Source organism: Bos taurus, chromosome 2, assembly GCF_002263795.3.
Source record: "Bos taurus isolate L1 Dominette 01449 registration number 42190680 breed Hereford chromosome 2, ARS-UCD2.0, whole genome shotgun sequence".
NCBI classification, from domain to species: Eukaryota; Metazoa; Chordata; class Mammalia; order Artiodactyla; family Bovidae; genus Bos; species Bos taurus.
Window position 1 is genome coordinate 120,565,301 of NC_037329.1, and position 21,295 is coordinate 120,586,595.

General features: G+C 46.3%; 1 protein-coding gene across 7 annotated transcripts in view; it reads right to left on the bottom strand.

Annotated features, from left to right (window-relative positions):
* Window positions 1-21,295, bottom strand: part of AZIN2 (antizyme inhibitor 2) — a 49,658-nt gene continuing 28,363 nt past the window's right edge. For 5 of the 7 annotated variants that reach the window (XM_059892354.1, XM_059892353.1, XM_024999866.2 and 2 more), the window contains 2 exons: window positions 10,754-10,968; window positions 7,123-7,604 (listed from right to left, as the gene is read on the bottom strand). In XM_059892354.1, coding sequence (XP_059748337.1) covers window positions 7,466-7,604; window positions 10,754-10,968 — 354 coding nt within the window. In that variant the 3' untranslated portion in view covers window positions 7,123-7,465. 7 annotated transcript variants of the gene reach the window in all.

Sequence of the window (21,295 nt, forward strand, 5' to 3'; positions counted from 1 at the left end):
CATTTTGACAAATAAATTTAATTCAGGCAACAGAGTACTTTCCAGTTCTTACTCCTTTGCTTCTGTTTTTTTCTGCAATACTTTCCCCCCAGACCACAGTGGCTGTTCTCTTTGTCCACGAGTCTGCTTGTTGATCTATCTTCTTGTTGCCAGAAATCTCAAGGAGCTACTTTTTAAACTTATCCCCAGAGGCTTGCATGCTGGCAACTCTAGCTAATACCATCCCCCATGTTACAAAACACCAGTGTTATTTTCTCCTCCACCTTCTCCCTCATTCCCACATCCAACTTCATTGCCAAATATCTTTTGTTTATTTCCAGACCTATCTCAGATTCATCCACCCCTACAGCCAATGCCCCACTCCAGATTCTCATTATCTCTTCCCTGGCCTAGAACAAGTGTCCCCTCCTAATCAGCCTGCTTTCTCTTTGCTTCTAATCCCTGTCTATTATCTAGTTAACTACTGCTGCATTAAAATTACCTTAAATTTTTGTTAAAGCTTAAAGCCACAAATATTTATTATCTCGAAGTTTCTGTGGGTCAGGAATCTGGGCACGGCATAGGGGGTGCCTCTGGCTCAGGGTCTCTCACTTGACTGCCAGCAAGTGTTGACCAGGGCTCCAGTCATGCCAATGTTCACCTGGAGGAGGATCCAATTTCAAGCCCCACTCATGGCTATTATAAGCCCTCAAGTCTTTGTTATTGGACAGAGACATCCATTTCTGGACACCTAAACCTCTCCATAGGACAGCTTGTAACATGGAAGATGTCTTCCCCAAGAGCAAGTGAGCAAGAGAGGGTGCCAAAGACAGAAGCTACAGGGTTTTTTTGTAATTTAATCTCAGAAGTGGTAACCCATCACTTCTAACATAGTCTATTCATTAGAATGGAATCAACAAGCCCAGTCCATACTCAAGGAGAGAGAATCATAGCAGGGTGTGAATACTGAAGTTTGAGGTCACTGGAGACATCTTTAAGACTGCATACCACAACCTCTTCACTGCCTCTAGTGAGCCACCTAAAGTGCAAAGCTGATTTCTTCTCTCCTTTTCTCAGAAACTTCTGTTAACTTGCCAGCACTACCACATTTCCCTTCATAATATGCCTCAATTGCTATTGCATTATCATCTTCCATCCTGTGCTCCAGTTCTTAAGAAAGTGCACCGAATTATTGCACCACTATCCCTTTACACACCATTTCCCTGGTTTGGAAAACTTCCCTCAGCCTTCTCAGGCTTTTCTACCTGGTCAGCTCCTACTTTTCCACCAAGGTTTCTGCTTCCATCCACTGCTTCTGCCAGGTCCACCCTAACTCTAGCAGGCAGTTTCATCTATCACTAATCAGACCCCACTTGCAACCCTCTGTTTTCCACTAACACACAACTTACCACACCAAGTTATAATTATTTCCATTTGGATCTCTCACAGGATCTCAGATTCAACACATTCAGAAGTTCATTTCTGCTGACTTTTATATCAATGAGATTTAGCAGGAGTGGACCTTACAGACTCACCATCTTCAATGGAGATGTATGACAGTGAAAAGTGTTAGTTGCTCAGTCGTGTCCAACTCTTTGCGACCACATGGTCTGTCCATGGAATTCTCCAGACAAGAATACTGGAGTGGGTTCCCATTCCCTTCTCCAAGGAATCTTCCCGACTTGGGGATCAAACCCACGTCTCCTGCATTGTGGGTAGATTCTTTGCCATCTGAACTACCAGGGAAGCCCATCTTCAATGGAGATGTATAGAACAAGTTATAGAACCTCACTATCTCGACTGGTGTTATTTAAATGCCCAGAGAGCAATCATTTGGTAATAGGGTCTTACTAAATAAATACGTGTGGGGCTCTAAAGACAATCATGGTCCCCACAGGATTCCGCAGGAAGAGGGCTGGGTGAGTATGATTGAAAAGTTTCCTCCAGAGTGGGCAGAGCTGCTTCCCTACCTACCTCCAATAGTAATTAACACTATCAGTTCTAGAGAAGTTACTTCATTTCAAAGTCTCCGTTTCCTATTTTATAAGTGGAGGTCACCTAAGTGGTTCCTATGGTGACCACGAATCAGCTGCTGTTCTGAGTATTTTAAACATGCTAACTTATTTAATCCTCAGAATTAGGGTATGAGATAGGTGTATTATTTCATTTTACAGATGCACAGGAAACGCAGATAATAGCTGCTTAGGATTCCAGGATTCCAACACAGGCACTGAGGAATCGGCGTTCCTGTTATAATATCCACTTCACAGGCTTGCGAGGGTTAAATGAAAAAGATGAGAGTGAGGGGGTAGGGCAGAGCATGGCACAGTGAGTATCGTTTTCAAAGGTAAAACACATTGGCCTGCAAGTCAGGAATTCATTCAAAGCCCGTGATTTTCTGCGTGAATTCATGAGGCGTCTCCTCTAGGGAGTGAAATGGATGAGTGGGGAGGACACTGAGGACAAGCCTCCCAAGATCGATAAAGCTCTCACGTCCCGTTACTCATGGATACTCCTATTTTGCAAGGCGAAGTGGAAGTAGCTGGTGGGCAGAAGCCCACTTCCGGTGTTATGGCGGGCCTTTCTAGCCGAGCAGGGGCCCGGCTGCACCTTCGCCTGCTTCCTGCGTCCCGGGAGGACCCCTTGCCGGTGGGGGCCCTCCGTAGGCAAAGGTTCTATTTTCCATTCGTGGAGGCTGCGAGCTCCGTCTGTCTAGTCCTTCAACCAATGGACTCGGCTGTCTCTTCTCGCTGTTTGGTAAAGTCTTCCTCCGCTCAGGAAGGGGGCGCCAGAGCGCGGGGGCTCGAAACCTGGGAGGCACTCTGACGCGAAAGTGACGTCACGACGCCGGAAATCCGCGTTCCCGGGGACTTGGGATGAGACGTGAGCCGAGCAAGCGAGGCTAGTTTAGAAGGTGTTTAAAGGCATCGTTTCCACTCCGGATAGACTCGGAGACTCAAATGAGAAAAGTGAGCTTCTAGAGGCAGGGATATGTTCATATTCCAGCGAGAACCTCTCCGAGGACTAGCGCGCTTCCCACGCGACTCCTCGGAGCGGGGAGGGACGTCCTCGGGGTGGTTTGCTCCACCTGAGAAGTCCCTGAAGCAAGTGTCTCTGGAATACACCTATTGCACAGATGGGGAAAACAAACGGAGAGACAGACAGTGACTTGCAGGGTCGGGTTGCCGGATTGAGCAGCTAAAATGCAGGACGCCCAGTTAAAGGTGAAGTTCAGATAAACAGCAGTGTTAATACATGGGTCATATGTTTACTGAAAAAGTAGCCGTCTTTTTTCTGAATTCAGCTTTAACTGGGAGTCCTATATTTTACATGGTAATCCTACTCCAAGGTCACCCAGCTGAGTGGAAGAGCAGAAAGAGCTATTGAGGTATCTTGTATCCCTCCCCACCTAAGATTCACTAGTATGTGGACCCGGGCTCCTCCTGGGTTGGAATCCTGGAAGCCTGCCGGGCCCCTAGTCTTTTCTAGTTAGTGGTCTGCCCTTAGCGGGATCTAGGCTGCTGTTCAGGAGCTGAGGAGAAGGGCCTAGATATTTCTGCCTCGAGGTTCAGGGATAAACCCCCGCCATCCCATTCTCCAAGATTCGGTTCAGTCGCTCAGTCGTGTCTGACTCTTTGTGACCCCATGAATCGCAGGATGCAAGGCCTCCCTGTCCATCACCAACTCCTGGAGTTTACCCAAACTCATGTCCATCGAGTCGGTAATGCCATCCAGCCATCTCATCCTCTGTCGTCCCCTTCTCTTCCTGCCCCCAATCCCTCCCAGCATCAGGGTCTTTTCCAATGAGTTAACTCTTTACATGAGGTGGCCAAAGTATTGGAGTTTCAGCTTCAGCATCAGTCCTTCCAATGAACACCCAGGACTGATCTCCTTTAGGATGGACTGGTTGGATCTCCTTGCAGTCCAAGGGATTCTCAAGAGTCTTCTCCAACACCACAGTTCAAAAGCATCAATTCTTCAGCGTTCAGCTTTCTTTATAGCTGGAAAGACTATACGTGACTCACATGTATACATGACCACTGGAAAAACCATAGCCTTGACTAGACAGACCTTTGTTGGCAAAGTAATGTCTCTGCTTTTTATATACTGTCTAGGTTGGTCATAATTTTTCTTCCAAGGCCACAGTCACCATCTGCAGTGATTTTGGAGCCCCTCAAAATAAAGTCTGTTACTGTTTCCATTGTTTCCCCATCTATTTGCCATGAAGTGATAGGACCAGATGCCATGATCTTAGTTTTCTGAATGTTGAGTTTTAAGCCAGTTTTTTCACTCTCCTCTTTCACTTTCATCAAAAGGCTCTTTAGTTCTTTGCTTTCTGCCCTAACTGTGGTGTCATCTGCATATCAGGTTATTGATTATTTCTCCCCACAAGCTTGATTTTCCAGCTTGTGCTTCATCCAGCATTTCTCTTTTTGTACTCTGCATATAAGTTAAATACACAGGGTGACAATATACAACCTTGACGTACTCCTTTCCTGATTTGAAACCAGTCTGTTGTTCCATGTCCAGTTCTAACTTGTTTCTTGACCTGCATACAGATTTCTCAGGAGGCAGGTCAGGTGATCTGGTATTCCCATCTCTTGAAGAATTTCCCACAGTTTGTTGTGATCCACACAGTCAAAGGCTTTGGTGTAGTCAATAAAGCAGAAGTAGAAGTTTTTCTGGCACTCTCTTGCTTTTTTTGATGATCCAAAAGATGTTGGCAATTTGATTTCTGGCTCCTCAGCCTTTTCAAAATTTTAGAATTAAGAGCTTAATTGTAATTAAATGTATGTCAGGTGATGAGTTATGGGGAGTGGGAGGAGGAACGACTATGGAGGGGATCATGGGATAGTAGGGTGGGAGTGTTACAGTTTTAACAATGGTCAGGAAGGCCTCACTGAGAAGGTAGCATCTGAGCAAAGATCTGAAAGTGTGAGGGAGAGAGATCAGAGAGCTATTGGGGTTATAAGGAAATGCACCTGTCATGTCAGAGGAAGACAGAAATAATGAACTGCTTCCAATGGGATAGCTTTCTCAGGGATTTTCAGTGGAACTGTGACTGTGTTCCTTGCCTTAAATGTTACCTTTAGAATCTACCTTCTGTAAAATGTGATCACCCCCCACACACACACACACACACACAATTAGATGGGAGGGGCACTTTGAACAGGGTGTACAGAAAAGGCCTTCCTGATGTGCTCTTTAAGATGGGAATGAGTCAGCCCTGGAGAGCTCGAAGAAATGCAGTTTAGGCAGAGGGGACAGCAAGGGCAAAGGCCTGGAAGCAGAAAATAATTCCGATAAACATGGGGAACTGAAAAGAGGCCAAACAGGCCAGTGCTTGGTGAGAAAAGAGCGGCAGGAGATGAGGTTGGAAAGTGGTAGGAAATCTCAGGCAATTTAACTTCTATTGGGGCATCACAGTGGGAAGCCACCGAAGAGTTTTCAGCAGTGGATTGACAAGATTGGGTTCATATTGCAAAAAGATCCCTCTGACTGTTAGAAGCCTACGTCGAATAATTTTGCAGGTTAAGTTTACACAGGCTTAGCTACTCATCCGCTAGGTGCCAGGAAGAGGGTTTAAAATGGAACAAAGGGTTGACTGGAAACTCCCATCCTGTTGCCTTCCCTATGGCCCCTTTGCAGCTGGAATGAGCTGGCTTGGGCAGGTGGGTTTCCTAAAGGGGGAGGGGGGGAGGGGGTGGGTGACACCCAGAGAGTCACCATCTTCCTCTTGTCACCTCACCAGGGATGGACAGAGGTGACAACTTGTGTCTTTTGGACCCCCTGGCTGGACCTGCCTTAAACAGGCTCGGGGTGAAGGAAGTGGATGCTACCTCCAGGTCTCCCTCTGCCCCTTGTGAATAAGCTTTCATTTATCCTCTCAAAGGTCTTACCATGCTTCTGCTCCAGAGGCATATAGGGTTCCCTGCTGCCTGCAGAATTAAGTTCAGACTCCTTGCTTTGTTGTTCAGATTTGTAGGACTGAGCCCTTAACCTGTGGGATCTGATTCTATCTCTACTCTAGGTAGGTAGTATCAGAATTGAGTGGAGTTGTAGGACATCCAGCTGTTGTCAGAGAATTGTTTGGTGGTGTAGCGGGGAAAACGCACACATTGTACCAGGCTTACCCAGGAAGAAGCTCAAGTGAGACAACTTGAGCTTCTTGAACAACTTGAACAACAAGCTCAAGTAAAAACAACTGCAATTCAGAATATCTAGACCAGGCAAATCCACAGAGGTGGAAAATAATTAAGTGGGTACCAGGGGCTGGGGGAAAGGGAGAATGGGGAGTGAGTGCAAATATGCAGTTTCTTTTTGAGGTAATGGACATGTTCTAGAATTAGATAGTGGTGATGGTTGCACAGACTCTGCAAATATACTAAAAACCACTGAATTCTACACTTTGAAAGGGTGAGTTTTAGGGAATATGAATTATATCTTTTTTAATTGCAAAAGAAAAATCTCTAGGATCACCCGTTAAAGCTGGGGGAACTCTAAAATCTAAACTCCTTTGCTAAGCAGCTCACACACTCCACATGCATAGTTTTGTGACCCTAACAATGTGAAGTCCTAACGAGAACTGCCAAACTGAGGAGCCGTGGGCCTCAGGGCCCTTGACACTGTATGCGGCAGTAGTCTATGGCCAACCATGTGCTAACGGTCACTGCCTGAATAAGCAAAACCAGCCATGTATTTGTATTGCTCCGATTGCCTTGCTGACCTGCAAGGAGAGGATGGGTAGGGGATCTCCTTAGAACCTCCCAGGTACCCACCTCTTCGCTCTTCATCTTTGTTAGGAACACCCAAAAGCTGTGTCAAATATTCGATTGCCCCCACTTTAGGCCAGGACTTAAGCTGGGTACGGGGGACACCCAGAGACACCTCTTCAGCCATGAGCTGCAGCTCCAGTGCTACAGGGAGGCAACCCTGACCGCCACCCCAACCCCTGACAGCTATGCCTTCCTCATGCTGCCAGCGTGGAAGCTTGGGGAGACAAGAGAGGTGAATCAGAGAAGCTGGAAGCCAGTAGGGGAGGCCCACACTGCAGCGTGAGGTTATCACTGTAGGATGGGGAAGTCTCAGCCCTGGCCTAACCCAGGCTGCTTTGTGAACTGAACTGCCGATTCCACTAGAGTATTAAAAAACCTAAATATTTTATTTGCTTCATATTTACAAAGGTGAGAAGGAGACCAAGGGAGACCCCCAAGAACACCCCCACACCTGGCTGACCAGGCCCCTTGCGCTGCAGAGGAGGCAGACACAGCTGGAAGGGACAGGATTTATGTTGCATACTTGAACTACAGTGAGTGTAAGACTGGTCCTATTTACAGGGCAGAAACACTACAGGTGGAGCGTGGGGGGTGGCAGAGCGAGCACCAGAGTCCTGGCCAGAGGGTGCCTCTGCTTGCCACTTTCCCCACCTCTCCCAGAGGCATCTCTGGGGCCCCGCTGGGGTTCTCCGGGGGGGAACGGGGCCCGCTCACATGATGCTCGCCGGGGTGAAGACGGGGCCCATGCACAAGGTGTCCGTGATCTCCCAGCCACAGGACAGAGGCTTGCACATGCCCTCGGCGTCCTCGTCCTGTTCTGCAGGCAGCAGCTGCCCTTGCAGGGCTTCCCTGCAAGGGAGAGGGCGTCTCTGAAGGCAGCTGGCACATGGCCCATGGGCCAAGAACTCCCCATGGCTCCTGCACTGGAAGACCTGGTGCCCAGCACCCAGGGGCAAGGGCAGGGGGAGGCCTGCTGCCCTCTCTTCCCCCAGTGCTGTCTTCTCCCCAGAGCCTAACCCACAGGGAAAGGAACCCACTTTCACTGATGTGCCCATTATTGTGCCAGGCACTTGGCTTACAGTATAAGTGTATCCTCCCAAAACCCTGTAAGGGTGACTTTATCGTCCCCATTTTACTCCAAGCAAACTGACTTAGAAGTTACCTGCCCAAGGTCACAATCCTAGAAGGAGGCAGAACTAGGACTCAACCCAACACTCACTTCAAAGCCCACATTCTTCATACCCCAAGCTTGGTACTTAAAAAAAAAACATCTGCCCTTCCCTCAAAAATCCTACAAACTGTTTCTCCTACATCCTCACATTAATAAACAGCTCCTGTTCTTACCATGAGTTGGGGATCTTGTTCCCACATCCAGTGGATCCCTGCTGAGCCCCATTCCTGAGCATCCCCAAAGGCACCCGCTTCTCTCCATTCCCACTGACACCACCATGTCTAGCCAGGAAAGCACAGTCTCCCAGAAAAGTCCAACCCATGTTCATCTTTCCAAAAAGCAAATCTCTTCTGAGTTGCCGGCAGTTTCCCTCCACACTCAGGCCACACAAGGTCTGGCCCCGGCCCGCCTCTCCCACCACGCACAACGGTGCAGCTGTCTTCGGGCTCATATCCCATCCCAGGCACATCCTGTGCACATCCAGTCTCTGCCTGTATCAGCAACCCTTAGCTGAGTCCCACAGCAGTGTAGTCCTTGATAACAATGAGCATTCAAAACATGCTTCCCTGACAATCCTTTAGCTACAGCGGGGCAGGGGATGTACCTGAGTTACTCACTGCCTAGTGCCCCTGACAGCAAGTAAATATACCCTTGGTGCAGAGAGGTGGACGCTGGGTGGAGGAAGGGGTAAGAGCACTGCGTTCAGTATCAAGAGGCCCAGTCGGGGCAGCATGACAGCCTGTTCCCTACTTCTACCAGGATCTGCTTCCCGGGACCCTCCCTCTTCCATCTACATCTTCCCTCCCCTCCTTTCATACTTCCAGCCTATTCTGGTCCCCCACCTGCAGGAAGGCCTCCCCCTTTGCCAATGTGTACAATTCAGCAGCAAATCAGTAGTCAGTCCAGTCAGGCCATTCCCTTCCAGGTGGGAGGTACTCTGGGCAAGTGCCCTCTGTCTGAACCTCTGTTTCCTTATCTAAATGGGCTTTGAAAGATAAGTTTCTTAGAATCCCTCACTGGCTCCCCACTGCCTTCAAGATCAAGGCCAACGTGGGCCTCCGAGGTCCTTCTTGACTGAGTTGTCCCTTCATGCCACTGCAGCTAGACAGAACCACTTAAAACTCTGGATGAAGTGGACTCTGAAGCCCCCCTCCACCCCGGCCCAGGCCACCCTCCCGTCAGCTTGCCTGGCCCTCCAGTGCCTGGCTAACTCCTCCCTCACCCATCAGGTGGTGCCTCCTCCCCAGCTCACTGGCCACCCTCCCTCCTTAGTGACCTCTGCAGTCTGCTGGTGTGTGTCTATGTGTCTCTGTGTGTGTGTGTCTATCTGTGTATATCTGTGTGTGTGTGTGTGCGCGTGCAGGTCTGACCCTTGGCTCTCCATATTCTCAGATGTTCTTTTACCCTCCAGGATCCAGCACAGAGCCAGATTCTAAAGTAGGATGTGCCCACGAGGCCCCTTCGATATGGAGGATTTTTGGACGTGGCCATTGCAATACATCAGAATTTTATGTTCCTAGTAACGTGTGCATCTGACTCCGTGCAACTTCATCCACCTGTGTTTGCTGACGATGGAGCCGGGATAGATAAGGAAGCCTGTGTGATTATTGGTTTCTTACGTTTGGTGTTTTGTGGGGTTTTTTTGGCCTTGTCAAAACACTCGTGATTTCAAAATGGCAGCATCAGCCTGTCCCGTGCAGGGAGTAGAAGCGGCAGGTTTGTTGACTGGATGAACTACAGGTGGCTCTGATCCCGAGCCCGTCAGGCCTGCCGTTTGGGACCATTGTTCCTGGGGTGGGGGGAGCTCAAGCCCCCAGCATGTCCCTGGGGGCACAGGCTTCACTCATTCCCCAGGACCCGGCATAAAAGCCCCTCCCAATGGCTCCTGCCCTCTGCACCCGTCTCCCCAGCCCCATATGGGGGGAACTCTTCACTGCTGACCAGCTGTGTGACCTCAAGCAAGTGACCTCTGTTTGTGTCAACACTGATCCCATAGTGTTGTGTGTTTGAGTAAAAGAAAATCATCATACGATGCCTAGTGTAGAGCCTGACAGAAAGGCCCGGGACTTTCAGGCTTGTCTCGCTGGATCCCAGTGCCGGCCTGGTGAGGGCATGCTCAGTGAGTAGCCACCCGACTGGTCAGCTCTGTCTACACCTGCCCTTGTCTTCCCTTCATCCACCTAGTAGCTACAGTGGTCTTTCTAAAATCCAAATCAGACCATGTCACCCCCAGACTTCCAATCAGTCCCCACCAGCACTGCTGGAAGCTCTAAGCGACCCTTCGTGGCCCTTCCCACGTCCAGCCCTGCTCCCTCTCCAGCCCCGACCAACCTCATGTTTTTCGAAGGCATGTTTGCCCCCAATTCCTTCTAAAATCCAAATCGGACCATGTCCCCCCTCATGGAAGGTCCCTCTTCTGGGGGACCTTGGAACAGAACCCCCTTCCTGCCCTTCCAGCCATTTAACTCCCGCCAGGCTTTGACTTCATCCTTCTTTCCTCAGGGAGGTAGATCTGGGCCTCGGGGAGGTGGGGGTGGGGATCTAAGCCTCCAAAACCCGGCCCCTCCCCGCAGCACTGTATTCTCAGGTGCGCCTGTCTGCTTCTGTGTCCCTCCAGGGCTCTGAGCTCCCCAGGGGAAACTCGGTCTCATTAAAGACCACAGCCAGGTGCCCGGCACAGGCCTCACTTGAAATCAGTAGCCCAGGATTACTTGTCCCATTGGGTTACACAGGGGCAGGGCCCCAAACCGGAGGCTCCCCATGTGGCTTCAGTCCAGCCTGCCCCCCTCTCCAATCCCCATTCCATTTCCCAGCAGGGCCCCCTTACCAGGCCACCCGGGACATGGCATAGGTGATGCGGCAGGTCTGGGCACCCCTGAGGAGGGAACCCACGCCCACGGTGTAGGCGCCCATGTTCTCAAAGACCAGCCAGTCCCCTACGTGTAGTTGCGGCAGCCACAAGCCCTCAGCTACGCAGTCACAGCCACTGGCCACCGGGCCCCACAGGCTGCTGCTGTACAGGGGCTGTTCCGTGGATGGTTTCTGCAGGAGAGACGGACAGTCAGCTTTCCCGGGCATACGTGCACAGTCTGAGCACTCCCTCCCTCCAAAGCCTGCACGGCTCCCAGAGCAAACAGGATCAAGACCAGCCGGGCCTCCTAGCCTGCATTTAAGGCCCCCCCACTTCTCTGCATTCATTGCCTCCTATACTCAGAAGCCACAGTGCCTGGTCTTAAATGCAGGCTCCAACACTTGCTAACTGTGTGACCTTGGGCAAGATACTTAATCCGTCAGTTTGCTCATTTGTAAAACGGGAATAGTAGCAGTTACCTACCTGCCAGGGTTAGTGAAAAGATACATGAGTATAGGATGAGTGTGTGAACCAGCGTCTGACACATGGCAGGGGCCCAGTAAGTTAGCACCATCTTTATTAATCGCTGGCATTGCCGTTAGCCTCTGGCTTCAGTCTTCACTGGAGCATCTGCTGCTTTGCAGACCCTGGGTGTTTCCCCACCTCTGCAGCCCTTCCCCCTCCCTCAAATCGAGACTGTCCTCTGGGCCCAGCCCTGAGGCTCCTTCTACGCAGGCTGTCACGACCCCCTCCTTCCAGGCCTGGCCCAGTAACAGGAGCCAGAAGGACACCAGTGAGTTAGACCCTCCCTCAGGCTCGCACGGCACTCAGTCTGGTGAGGAGGACTGGCCTCCTATGGACAGTCACAGGGTGGCCTGGCAGAGGTCACAGAGGACCTCACAGACTCAATAGAATTACTTCCATTTCAGAGAAACTGAGGAATTCTGAGAGGTTAAGTGACTTACCCAAAGACACAACTAACAATGACGTAAAATTTTTACTTTTTCCTTAAGTGACTTCCAAATCCAGAAAAAAATCTGTAGCACAGACCATCTGAAGACAACCAAGATATCAGTGCCATTTGTCACAGTGTAGGGATGCTGCTAGGCAGGTTGTGACTGGAGCTGTGACTCCCCGGGTAAACCCTGCTTCTGTCCCCTCCCTCCCCTCACCCCTGGCTCTCCAAGCCATCCCCATGCTATTCCCTGAGGTCCCAAACCTACCAACTCCTAATTTTCCTTTAGATCTCAGTTTTCTCCTGGAAGCCTTTACTAAGGCTCTGCAAGCTTTGCCTTCATAGCATTTCCTATTTATAATTCGATATTTAAGAAGTGTATCTCCTCAGGCCCGTCTTCCCGTCAGACTATAAATTTGGTTGAGTCTCGTTTACCCCCATCTCCTCCAAGCCTAGCGGTCTGGCATACAGTAAGTGCTTTTGTGAAGACTGCTTAAGGGAATGAATGAATAAATAAATGAATAGGGAATACCTGAGTGATGGGAAAGAACAAAAAAGAAAAAGAAGGTACAAATAGAAGCTATCCAAGAGCCTTAGGAGGAGGCAGCAGAGGAGACCAATGGAAGGAGGAGGAAAGGTGTTTTGGTACCTCAGCCAGGAGCAGGAAGAGCCACAGGCGCCATGAGCAGAAATAATACTCATTTGTTACTGCATAAGTCATTAGTCTCATTAATAAAGACACGCACATATTATTAAAATCAAACGTGAGAACTATCCTATACTCATTCATTCATTCAACAGAAACTTATTAAGCACCTACTATGTGCCAGGCTCTGATCTAAGAGCCTGGGATGCAACAGTGAACACACAAGAAAACAAAGTTCCTGTGCTCATGAACCTCACATGCTAGAAAAATACAAATCAATACATCCTTGTTCATACAACTTAACACTCTTGTTCATAAGCTTATTAATGAGTAAAATTCATCTCAGTTGCTCTGAATTAATTACCTTAGCTCCAATTGTTAAAAAACAATTTGGACTTTTACAGACGTGTGAGGGGAAATGCTATATAAATGTGTCCATGAGGATCCTTAAGAAATCCTTAAGAAAATAGGTTTCAAAGCTTCTTCCACAATAAAATGAAAAGAAAAGGCACCCTTGAGTTATAATCAGATTTCTCTCACTTATTAGTGGTATAAATTTAAAATGGGTAGAAAGGAAAGATTTTAAAATTCCACAGGAAATAAGGCAATTACCATTTAAAACCTTTTTTTTAAAAAGGAAATAAAAAAGGAAATAGCAAAATAAATGTTCCAAAAGCATGTGGGAGCAGGCTTTTAAGTCTCAGTTCTGTTTTTGAGTCGGAAAACTGAGCGGAAATGGACAAGCCCCTGTAAAAATACAAGAAGCCCGATCAGCTACTAAGGCCCCCCTCTGAGAGCAGGCAGAGGGTCCCACTTCACAAAGCACACCCGCCACTGCTTCACACTTCATCTGGGAGGCAGCTGCATTCCCATCTTACAGATGAGAAAACTCAGAAGAAGTGACCTGCTCCGGGTTCTGGAGGGAGTGGCACAGCTCCTGGGGGTCCCAGACAAGGGCCCTCCCAGCTGCACCTGGATGGCAGCTTTCCTCAAAGAGGCCCAACAGGAGACCAGATCCACAGAAGAAACATAATGAAACATTTAAAATGGCACATGGCCCTGAGGGAATCCCTAAATAATTCTCCAACTTTTAAAGTATACATAAGTTAGCTCCTATACTGCATAAAGTATACAAAAATATTTTAAAAGGAAAAAAAAAATGGGATGAACAAGGGCGGCACACAAAAAGGAAGAAACATAACAAAAGCCTGTGATCAAAATCTCACTTGTGAACATACAGGCAAAAATCCAAAATGAAACCCTAGCTAATCAAATCCATACTCTTTTTCAAAAAATCACTTTCAATGGTCAGATGATTTAAATGGAAGGCAGGGACAATGAGCAAGGTGATCACTGGCTTCATCGTAACACGGAAAATATAGATCTACAATTCAAATTTAATTTTCCCAATCATGGCATTCAATAGCCTATAGCACCCCTTCTTGATTAAAACTACAGACAAAATTAAACTCCACAATAAAGAGAAACTATTTAAAATAAGGAGCCAACTCTAACTTAATGGAGATATACTAGAATGGCTTCATTTCAGAACTAGAAGCAACCTTAACTGCTACAGTTAAGCCCCCTCATTTTCCAGATGAAGAGACTATAGAAACAGGGCCCAGAGAGGTTAAGTAACTTGCCTAATGTTACTCAGCTACTAGATGGCAGAGCCAAGAACCAGACCCATGTCTTCTGACTCCAAGTCTGAACCTTTCTGTCATTTCTATTTTACATAGCATGAGAAATGCTGACAATAGCTATTATCTGGAAAAAAATAAACAAAAAGGTATAATATAGAAAAATAAATAAAATATTATACTGCAGACAAAGCTTGCCCACCTAGAAAATTCAGAGGGGAGAGGAGTAGTTACTAGAGATTAGTGAGTTTTTACATGTAAGCCGATGTCTCAGCTTAAACACAAAAGGGACCATCTCCACTCACACAATGATGAAAGCATTAAGTCACTAAACTCAGGGATGTACTTGGGCCACAATAATACTTAACCCATGAAAATAATAAAACCTTGAAAGGAGAGATGAAATACAAGGACTCTACCTTCTCCTAGCTGGAAAAACTTAATAAAGCCAAAAAGAGAATTTCCTCCAATTTCAGAAATAAATAAGCTACTACTAATTAAAAGCCCCAGAGATCGGGATCCAATTTCATTTTTTGCATACGGGCAATCAGGTGACCTAGCATCATATATTAGGCAATTCCCAATGATGTGCTTTGCAAGCCTTGTCAAAATCAAGTTTCCAGATATATGTGGATTTTTTGTGTGTGTGCTCTAATCTATGTTTTGCTGGTCTATGTTTTTATGGCCACTCTCCAAACCAAACTGTTTTAATAAACTCCTACTATTTTAGTGGTTACTCCAGATACTTACTTTGTAATATGTATACTTGCTGCTGCTGCTGCTAAGTCGCTTCAGTCGTGTCCGACTCTGTGCGACCCCATAATCGGCAGCCCACCAGGCTCCCTCGTCCCTGGGATTCTCCAGGCAAGAATACTGGAGTGGGTTGCCATTTCCTTCTCCAATGCATGAAAGTGAAAAGTGAAAGTGAAGTCTCTCAGTTGTGTCCAATTCCTAGCGACCCCATGGACTACAGGCTCCTCTTTCCATGGGATTTTCCAGGCAAGAGTACTGGAGTGGGGTGCCATTGCCTTCTCCGAATATGTATGCTTAAGGTAGTCTAAAATCACTCAACATCTTTACCCTCTGCTCAAGCAACTGAAGGGCTTCCCAGGTGGTGCTAGTGATAAAGAACCCGCCTTCCAAGGCAGGAGACTTAAGAGATGTGGGTTTGATCCCTGGGTTGGGAAGATCTTTTGGAGGACGGCACAGCAACCCACTCTAGTATTCTTGCCTGAAGAATCCCATGGACAGAGGAGCCTGGCAGGCTACAGTCCATAGCGCCGTACAGAGTGGGACATGACTAAAGCGACTTAGCACACACACAAGAAATTCAAAACCTTAGAATGCCAACTCAGTCACTCCACCTCCCAACTTACATTCTACTGCTATCCAGTGAAGGTTGATAGATCGAAGTTGCTATTTCACTATCTTCTGCCTTCCATTGTTATGGGGGGAAATAAGCTGTAAGTCTAATAAATATTCCTCTACAGGTATTCTTTTATCTGTCTCATTTCTCTCACTAGTTTTATGATCTTCTGTCTCTGGTGTTCAGTTTCACTAATATGTTGTCTACGTATGGATTCATTTTTAGGTAATATACTTGGAATTTGTTGGATTTCCTGAATCTGAGAATAAACGTTCCTCTCGTTTACTCTCTGCCAGCAATTCATTTTTAATTTATTTATTTAGCCTCAGCTCCAAATCTACCCTTCTTCGCCCTGCTTTGTGATACTAGAGTGAGACATTTCTTCCTGACTAGGCAGCTCTATGCTCTTGATGATGTGGTTTAGTTGCTATGTCTGACTCTTTTGCAACCCCATGGACTATAGCTCACCCCTCTCTCCATGGAATTTCTCAGGCAAGAATACTGGAATGGGTTGCCATTTCCTTCTCCAGGGGATCTTCCTGACCCAGGGATCAAACCCATGTCTCCTGAATTGGCAGGCAGATTCTTTATCACTGAGCAACCAGGGAAGCCCAGCTAGCTCTATGTTAGGCTTTGTCTATATAAGTTGCTTGAAAAACACTGCAAGGGCAGATCAGGAAGAAGGAACTCTCTCCCTTTCGGCTTGCTGTTTTCCGTGTGACCACCTTTGGTTCAGGGTATGAGGGTGTGGTTGCGTTCACCTCAATGGCCTTCAGTTCAACTTTGGCCTGCACAGTCCAACAAGCTTCTCTCCACTCCACAGCAGGCTACTTCTGCAATTCAGTTGTGTTGGCAACCCTCTGAAAGGCTGCACACCATGGCCTTTCCTCAAAGGTTTCAATCTCAGACTTGCAGGGAGGAGCTCTCCTCTAAGCTGCTTCATTTTTCACTCTCCCAATAGCACCCCATTCCAGTACTGTTGCCCGGAAAATCCCATGGATGGAGGAGCCTGGTGGGCGGCAGTCCATGGGGTGCTAAGGGTCGGACACGACTGAGCGGCTTCACTTTCACTTTCCACTTTCATGCATTGGAGAAGCAAATGGTAACCCACTCCAGTGTTCTTGCCTGGAGAATCCCATGGACTGAGAAGCCTGGTAGGCTGCAGTCCATGGGGTCGCACAGAGTCGGACACGACTGAAGCGACTTAGTAGTAGTAGTAGTACCAGATATAGTAACTGCTTTTATCCTTTTTAGTAATTAGCCATCTTTAAAGTTAGCAATTCTTTATGTTAAAATTTCCCTGTTCAAACTACCTGTCTTGTTTCTGTATCCTGATACAATCTCTTCCTGAAACTATGATTAGACATTACACCCTCTGGCTCTACCACTTCCTTTGCCTTTATTTTCTTTCTGTCTCTTTGTGCTACATTTGCAAAGTTCCTTCAGCTCTATGTTCCAATTCCTTCTTTATCTTCTCATATCTTCTCTCTTCAACTGTCTCTAATATCTCGCTTTGTTGTTGTTTAGTCGTTAAGTCGTGTCTGACTTTTTTGCTACTGCGTGGACTGTAGCCTGCCAGGCTCCTCTGTCCATGGACAGGCTGCTCTGTCCTCTGTCCCAGGCAAGAATACTGGAGTAGGTTGCCATTTTCTTCTCCAGGGGATCTTCTTGACCCAGGGATCAAACCCACATCTCTTGCATTGGCAGGTGCATTCTTTACCACTGAGCTACCTGGGAAGCCCCAATATCTTGCTTACCCTGTGTATAATTTCAATGTTCATATATTTCACTTCTACAAATTCTATTTAGTCCTTTTAAAAATCTGTTAAGTCAAATTTTTATATTTGCTTACTCTTTGGTAAGCAATTTTCAATTTACTTATTTTCAATTTTTTATTTCTTTAAACACAGTAAATATTTTTGTTTTATTTTTCAGTTCAGTTCCAACTCTTTGTGACCCCATGGACTGCAGCACGCCAAGTTTACCTGTCCATCACCAACTCCCAGAGCTCACTCAGACTCATGTCCATCAAGTCAGTGATGTCATCCAACCATCTCATCCTCTGTCGTCCCCTTCACCTTCTGCCTTTAATCTTTCCCAGCATCAGGGACTTTTCAAACGAGTCAGTTCCTTGCATCAGGTGGCCATAAGTATTGGAGTTTCAGCTTCATCATCAGTCCTTCCAATGAATATTCAGGACTGATTTCCTTTAGGATGGACTGGTTGGATCTCCTTGCAGTCCAAGGGACTCTCAAGAGTCTTCTCCAACACCACAGTTCAAGAGCATCAATTCTTTGGTGCTCAGCTTTCTTCACAGTCCAACTCTCACATCCATACATGACTACTGGAAAAACCATAGCTTTGACTAGAAGGACCTTTTTGGCAAAGTAATGTCTCTCTGCTTTTTAATATGCTGTCTAGGTTGGTCATTCTTTAGGAGGAAGCATCTTTTAATTTCATGACTGCAGTCACCATCTGCAGTGGTTTGGGAGCCCCCCAAAATAAAGTCTGTTACTGCTTCCATTGTTTCCCCATCTATTTGCCATTAAGTGATGGGACCAGATGCTGTGATCTTAGTTTCCTGAATGCTGAATTTTAAGCCAACTTTTTGACTCTCCTCTTTCACTTTCATCAACAGGCTCTTTAGTTCTTCTTTGCTTTCTGCCATAAGGGTGGTGTCATCTGCATAGCTGAGGTTATTGAGATTTGTCCCAACAATCTTGATTCCAGCTTGTGCTTCATCCAGCCCAGTGTTTCTCATGATGTACTTACTCTGCATATAAGTTAAATAAACAGGGTGACAATATACAGTTTTGATGTACTCCTTTACTGATTTGGAACCAGTCTGTTGTTCCATGTCCAGTCCTAACTGTTGCTCCCTGACCTGCATATAAGTTTCTCAAGAGGCAGGTCAGGTGGTCTGGTATTCCCACCTCCTGAAGAACTTTCCATAGTTTGTTGTGATCCACACAGTCAAAGCCTTTGGTGTAGTCAATAAAGCAGAAGTAGATGTTATTCTGGAACTCTCTTGCTTTTCCAATGATCCAGCAGATGTTGGCAATTTGATCTCTGGTTCCTCTGCCTTTTCTAAATCCAGCTTTAACATCTGGAAGTTCACAGTTCATGAACTGTTGAAGCCTGGCTTGGAGAATTTTGAGCATTACTTTACTAGCGTGTGAAATGAGTGCAATTGCGCGTTAGTCTGAGCATTCTTTGGCATTGCCTTTCTTTGGGATTGGAATGAAAACTGACCTTTTCTAGTCCTGTGGCCACTGCTGAGTGCATACTGAGTGCTGTAGCATATTGAGTGCAGTACTTTCACAGCATCATCTTTCAGGATTTGAAATAGCTCAACTGGAATTCCATCACCTCCACTAGCTTTGTTTGTAGTGATTCTTCCTAAGGCCCACTTGACTTTGCACTCCAGGATGTCTGGCTCTAGGTCAGTGATCACACCATCGTGATTATCTGGGTCATGAAGATCTTTTTTGTGTAGTTCTTCTGTGTATTCTTGCCACCTCTTCTTAATATCTTCTGCTTCTGTTAGGTCTATATTGTTTCTGTCCTTTATTGTGCCCATCTTTGCATGAAAAGTTCCCTTGGTATCTCTAATTTCCTTGAAGAGATCTCTAGTGTTTCCCATTCCGTTGTTTTCCTCTATTTCTTTGCATTGATCACTTAGAAAGGCTTTCTTATCTCTCCTTGCTATTCTTTGGAACTCTGCATTCAAATGGATATATCTTTTCTTTTCTCCTTTGCCTTTTACTTCTCTTCTTTTCTCAGCTATTTGTAAGGCCTCATCAAACAACCATTTTGCCTTTTTGCATTTCTTTTTCTTGGGGATGATCTTGATCACTGCCTCCTGTACAATGTCATGAACCTTGTCCATAGTTCTTTAGGCACTCGGTCTACCAGATCAAATCCCTTGAATCTATTTGTCACTTCCACTATATAATCCTAAGGGATATAAATTTAGGTCATACCTGAATGGTCTAGTGGTTTTCCCTACTTTCTTCAATTTTTAGTGTCTGATAATTCCAGTACATGAAGTAATTACAGGTTTAAATCTGCTGTCTATTGCTTATGCTGGCTCCCCATCATGGTGACTTGTTTCTTTGTGTTTGTGATTTTTTATTGTGAGCTCATGTGCTTGAAACTTTATCTGTGATAATTATTAAAAGCCTAGTTGGAAGATTCCTCAAGAGAGAGTTTGTGTTTGCTTCTGCAAGATAAAATAAATTCTAGGCTTCAGGCTTCCAGTGAAAATAAAAGTGAAAGTGAAAGTCACTCGTCGAGTCCGACTCTTTGCGACCCCATGGACTTTACAGCCCATGGAATTCTCCAGGCCAGAATACTGGAGTGGGTAGCCTTTTCCTTTTCCAGAGGATCTTCCCAACCCAGGGATCGAACCCAGGTCTCTCACATTGCAGGCGGATTCTTTACCAGCTGAACCGCAAGCAAAGGCCAAGAATACTGGAGTGGGTAGCCTATCCCTTCTCCAGGGGATCTTCCTGACCCAGGAATTGAATCCGGGTCTCCTGCATTGCAGGTGGATTCTTTTCCAACTGAGCTATGAGGGGAGCTTCTAGATCACATAGTTAATATGAATTTGGGCAATGAACCCAAGAAAAGACTGGCTTGTGGCTTCAAATTCTCAATTTTTTGCTCTCTTCCAACCACTAACAAGATCAAAACAGACACATTTTCTTGCTGTCCTCCTCTATGGGGGGGGGTTCCTAATATTCTCTTATACTAATGATGATGTACTTTGTTTCGGGTTCCCAGCTTTATATGAGGGATCTTATCAGATTCTCTATCTTGGCTAGTCCCTAGGAACACTCATAGCTATCAAAACTGAAGATCAGTGCTAAAAGGATTCAGCATACATCCCCAGAGAGAAGGCCAATTTCAGAGTTAGGTTTTCTCTCTGGATTAATTCACTTAACATATTTGAATAGTCACTATTGTACATGCTTGGGACACGCTAGTGAACAAAATAGACAAAGATCCTTGTCCTCACAGGGTTTATAGTCTAGCAGGAGGGAGGAAGACAAAGAAGTAAATTCTATACTATGCTATAAAGTAATTTAAAAAACAGATTAGGTGAGGGGTACAGGTGTAACATTAAATACGGTATAAGGTGTCAGGGTGTAAGGAGATGACTTTTCAGCAAAGACCTAAAGGAGGTGAGGAGCAAACCAGGGTGGTACCTGGAAGAGAAGTGATCCGGTCAGAGGGGAAAGCTGGTGCAAAAGTGCTGAGGCAGGAATATGCCTGGTGAGTTCAGGGAGCTGCAAGGAGGCTGGAGTGATTAGAGTAGGATGAGCAAGGGGATGTGGGTGAGGGAGGTGGTGTGAGAGGTAACAGGGTCAGATCTCAAAGGGCCTTGGGAGCTACTGGAAGGGCTCTGGCTTTAATGCAGAGTGAGACAGGAGCCCAAGCAGAGTTTCAGGTAGAAAAGAGACATGATTTGACTTACACTTGAAAAGGATCCCTCAGACTGGTGGGTTGACTGACTTTTACACTAAGTGAAACGGAGATGCCTGCTTTTGTTTGTGTATTGACCTCTGAAGAGTCCCTGCTATCCTGTAAGTCAGGACACAGTCTTCTTTGTCAGTGGGGAGGCTGTTCAGAGTATCTCGTCTACCACATTAGAAACTCCCAGGTTTCTAAACATAGCACAAAGCTGTTGTCCAAAGAACAGGATAAAAACTAGAGATCATTGAAAAATAAAAGTAATGGATAGTATGGCAAAGCAGAAATGAAATAGGATTAGAAATCATTACTTAAGAATTTTTAAGACAAGAACTAACCAGATCCAGACCTGAAAAAGTACTACTGCAATGTACTCCAGATGGAACCCTACTTTTTAAACCATAAAATAATTAGAATAAAATATAATGACAAATGA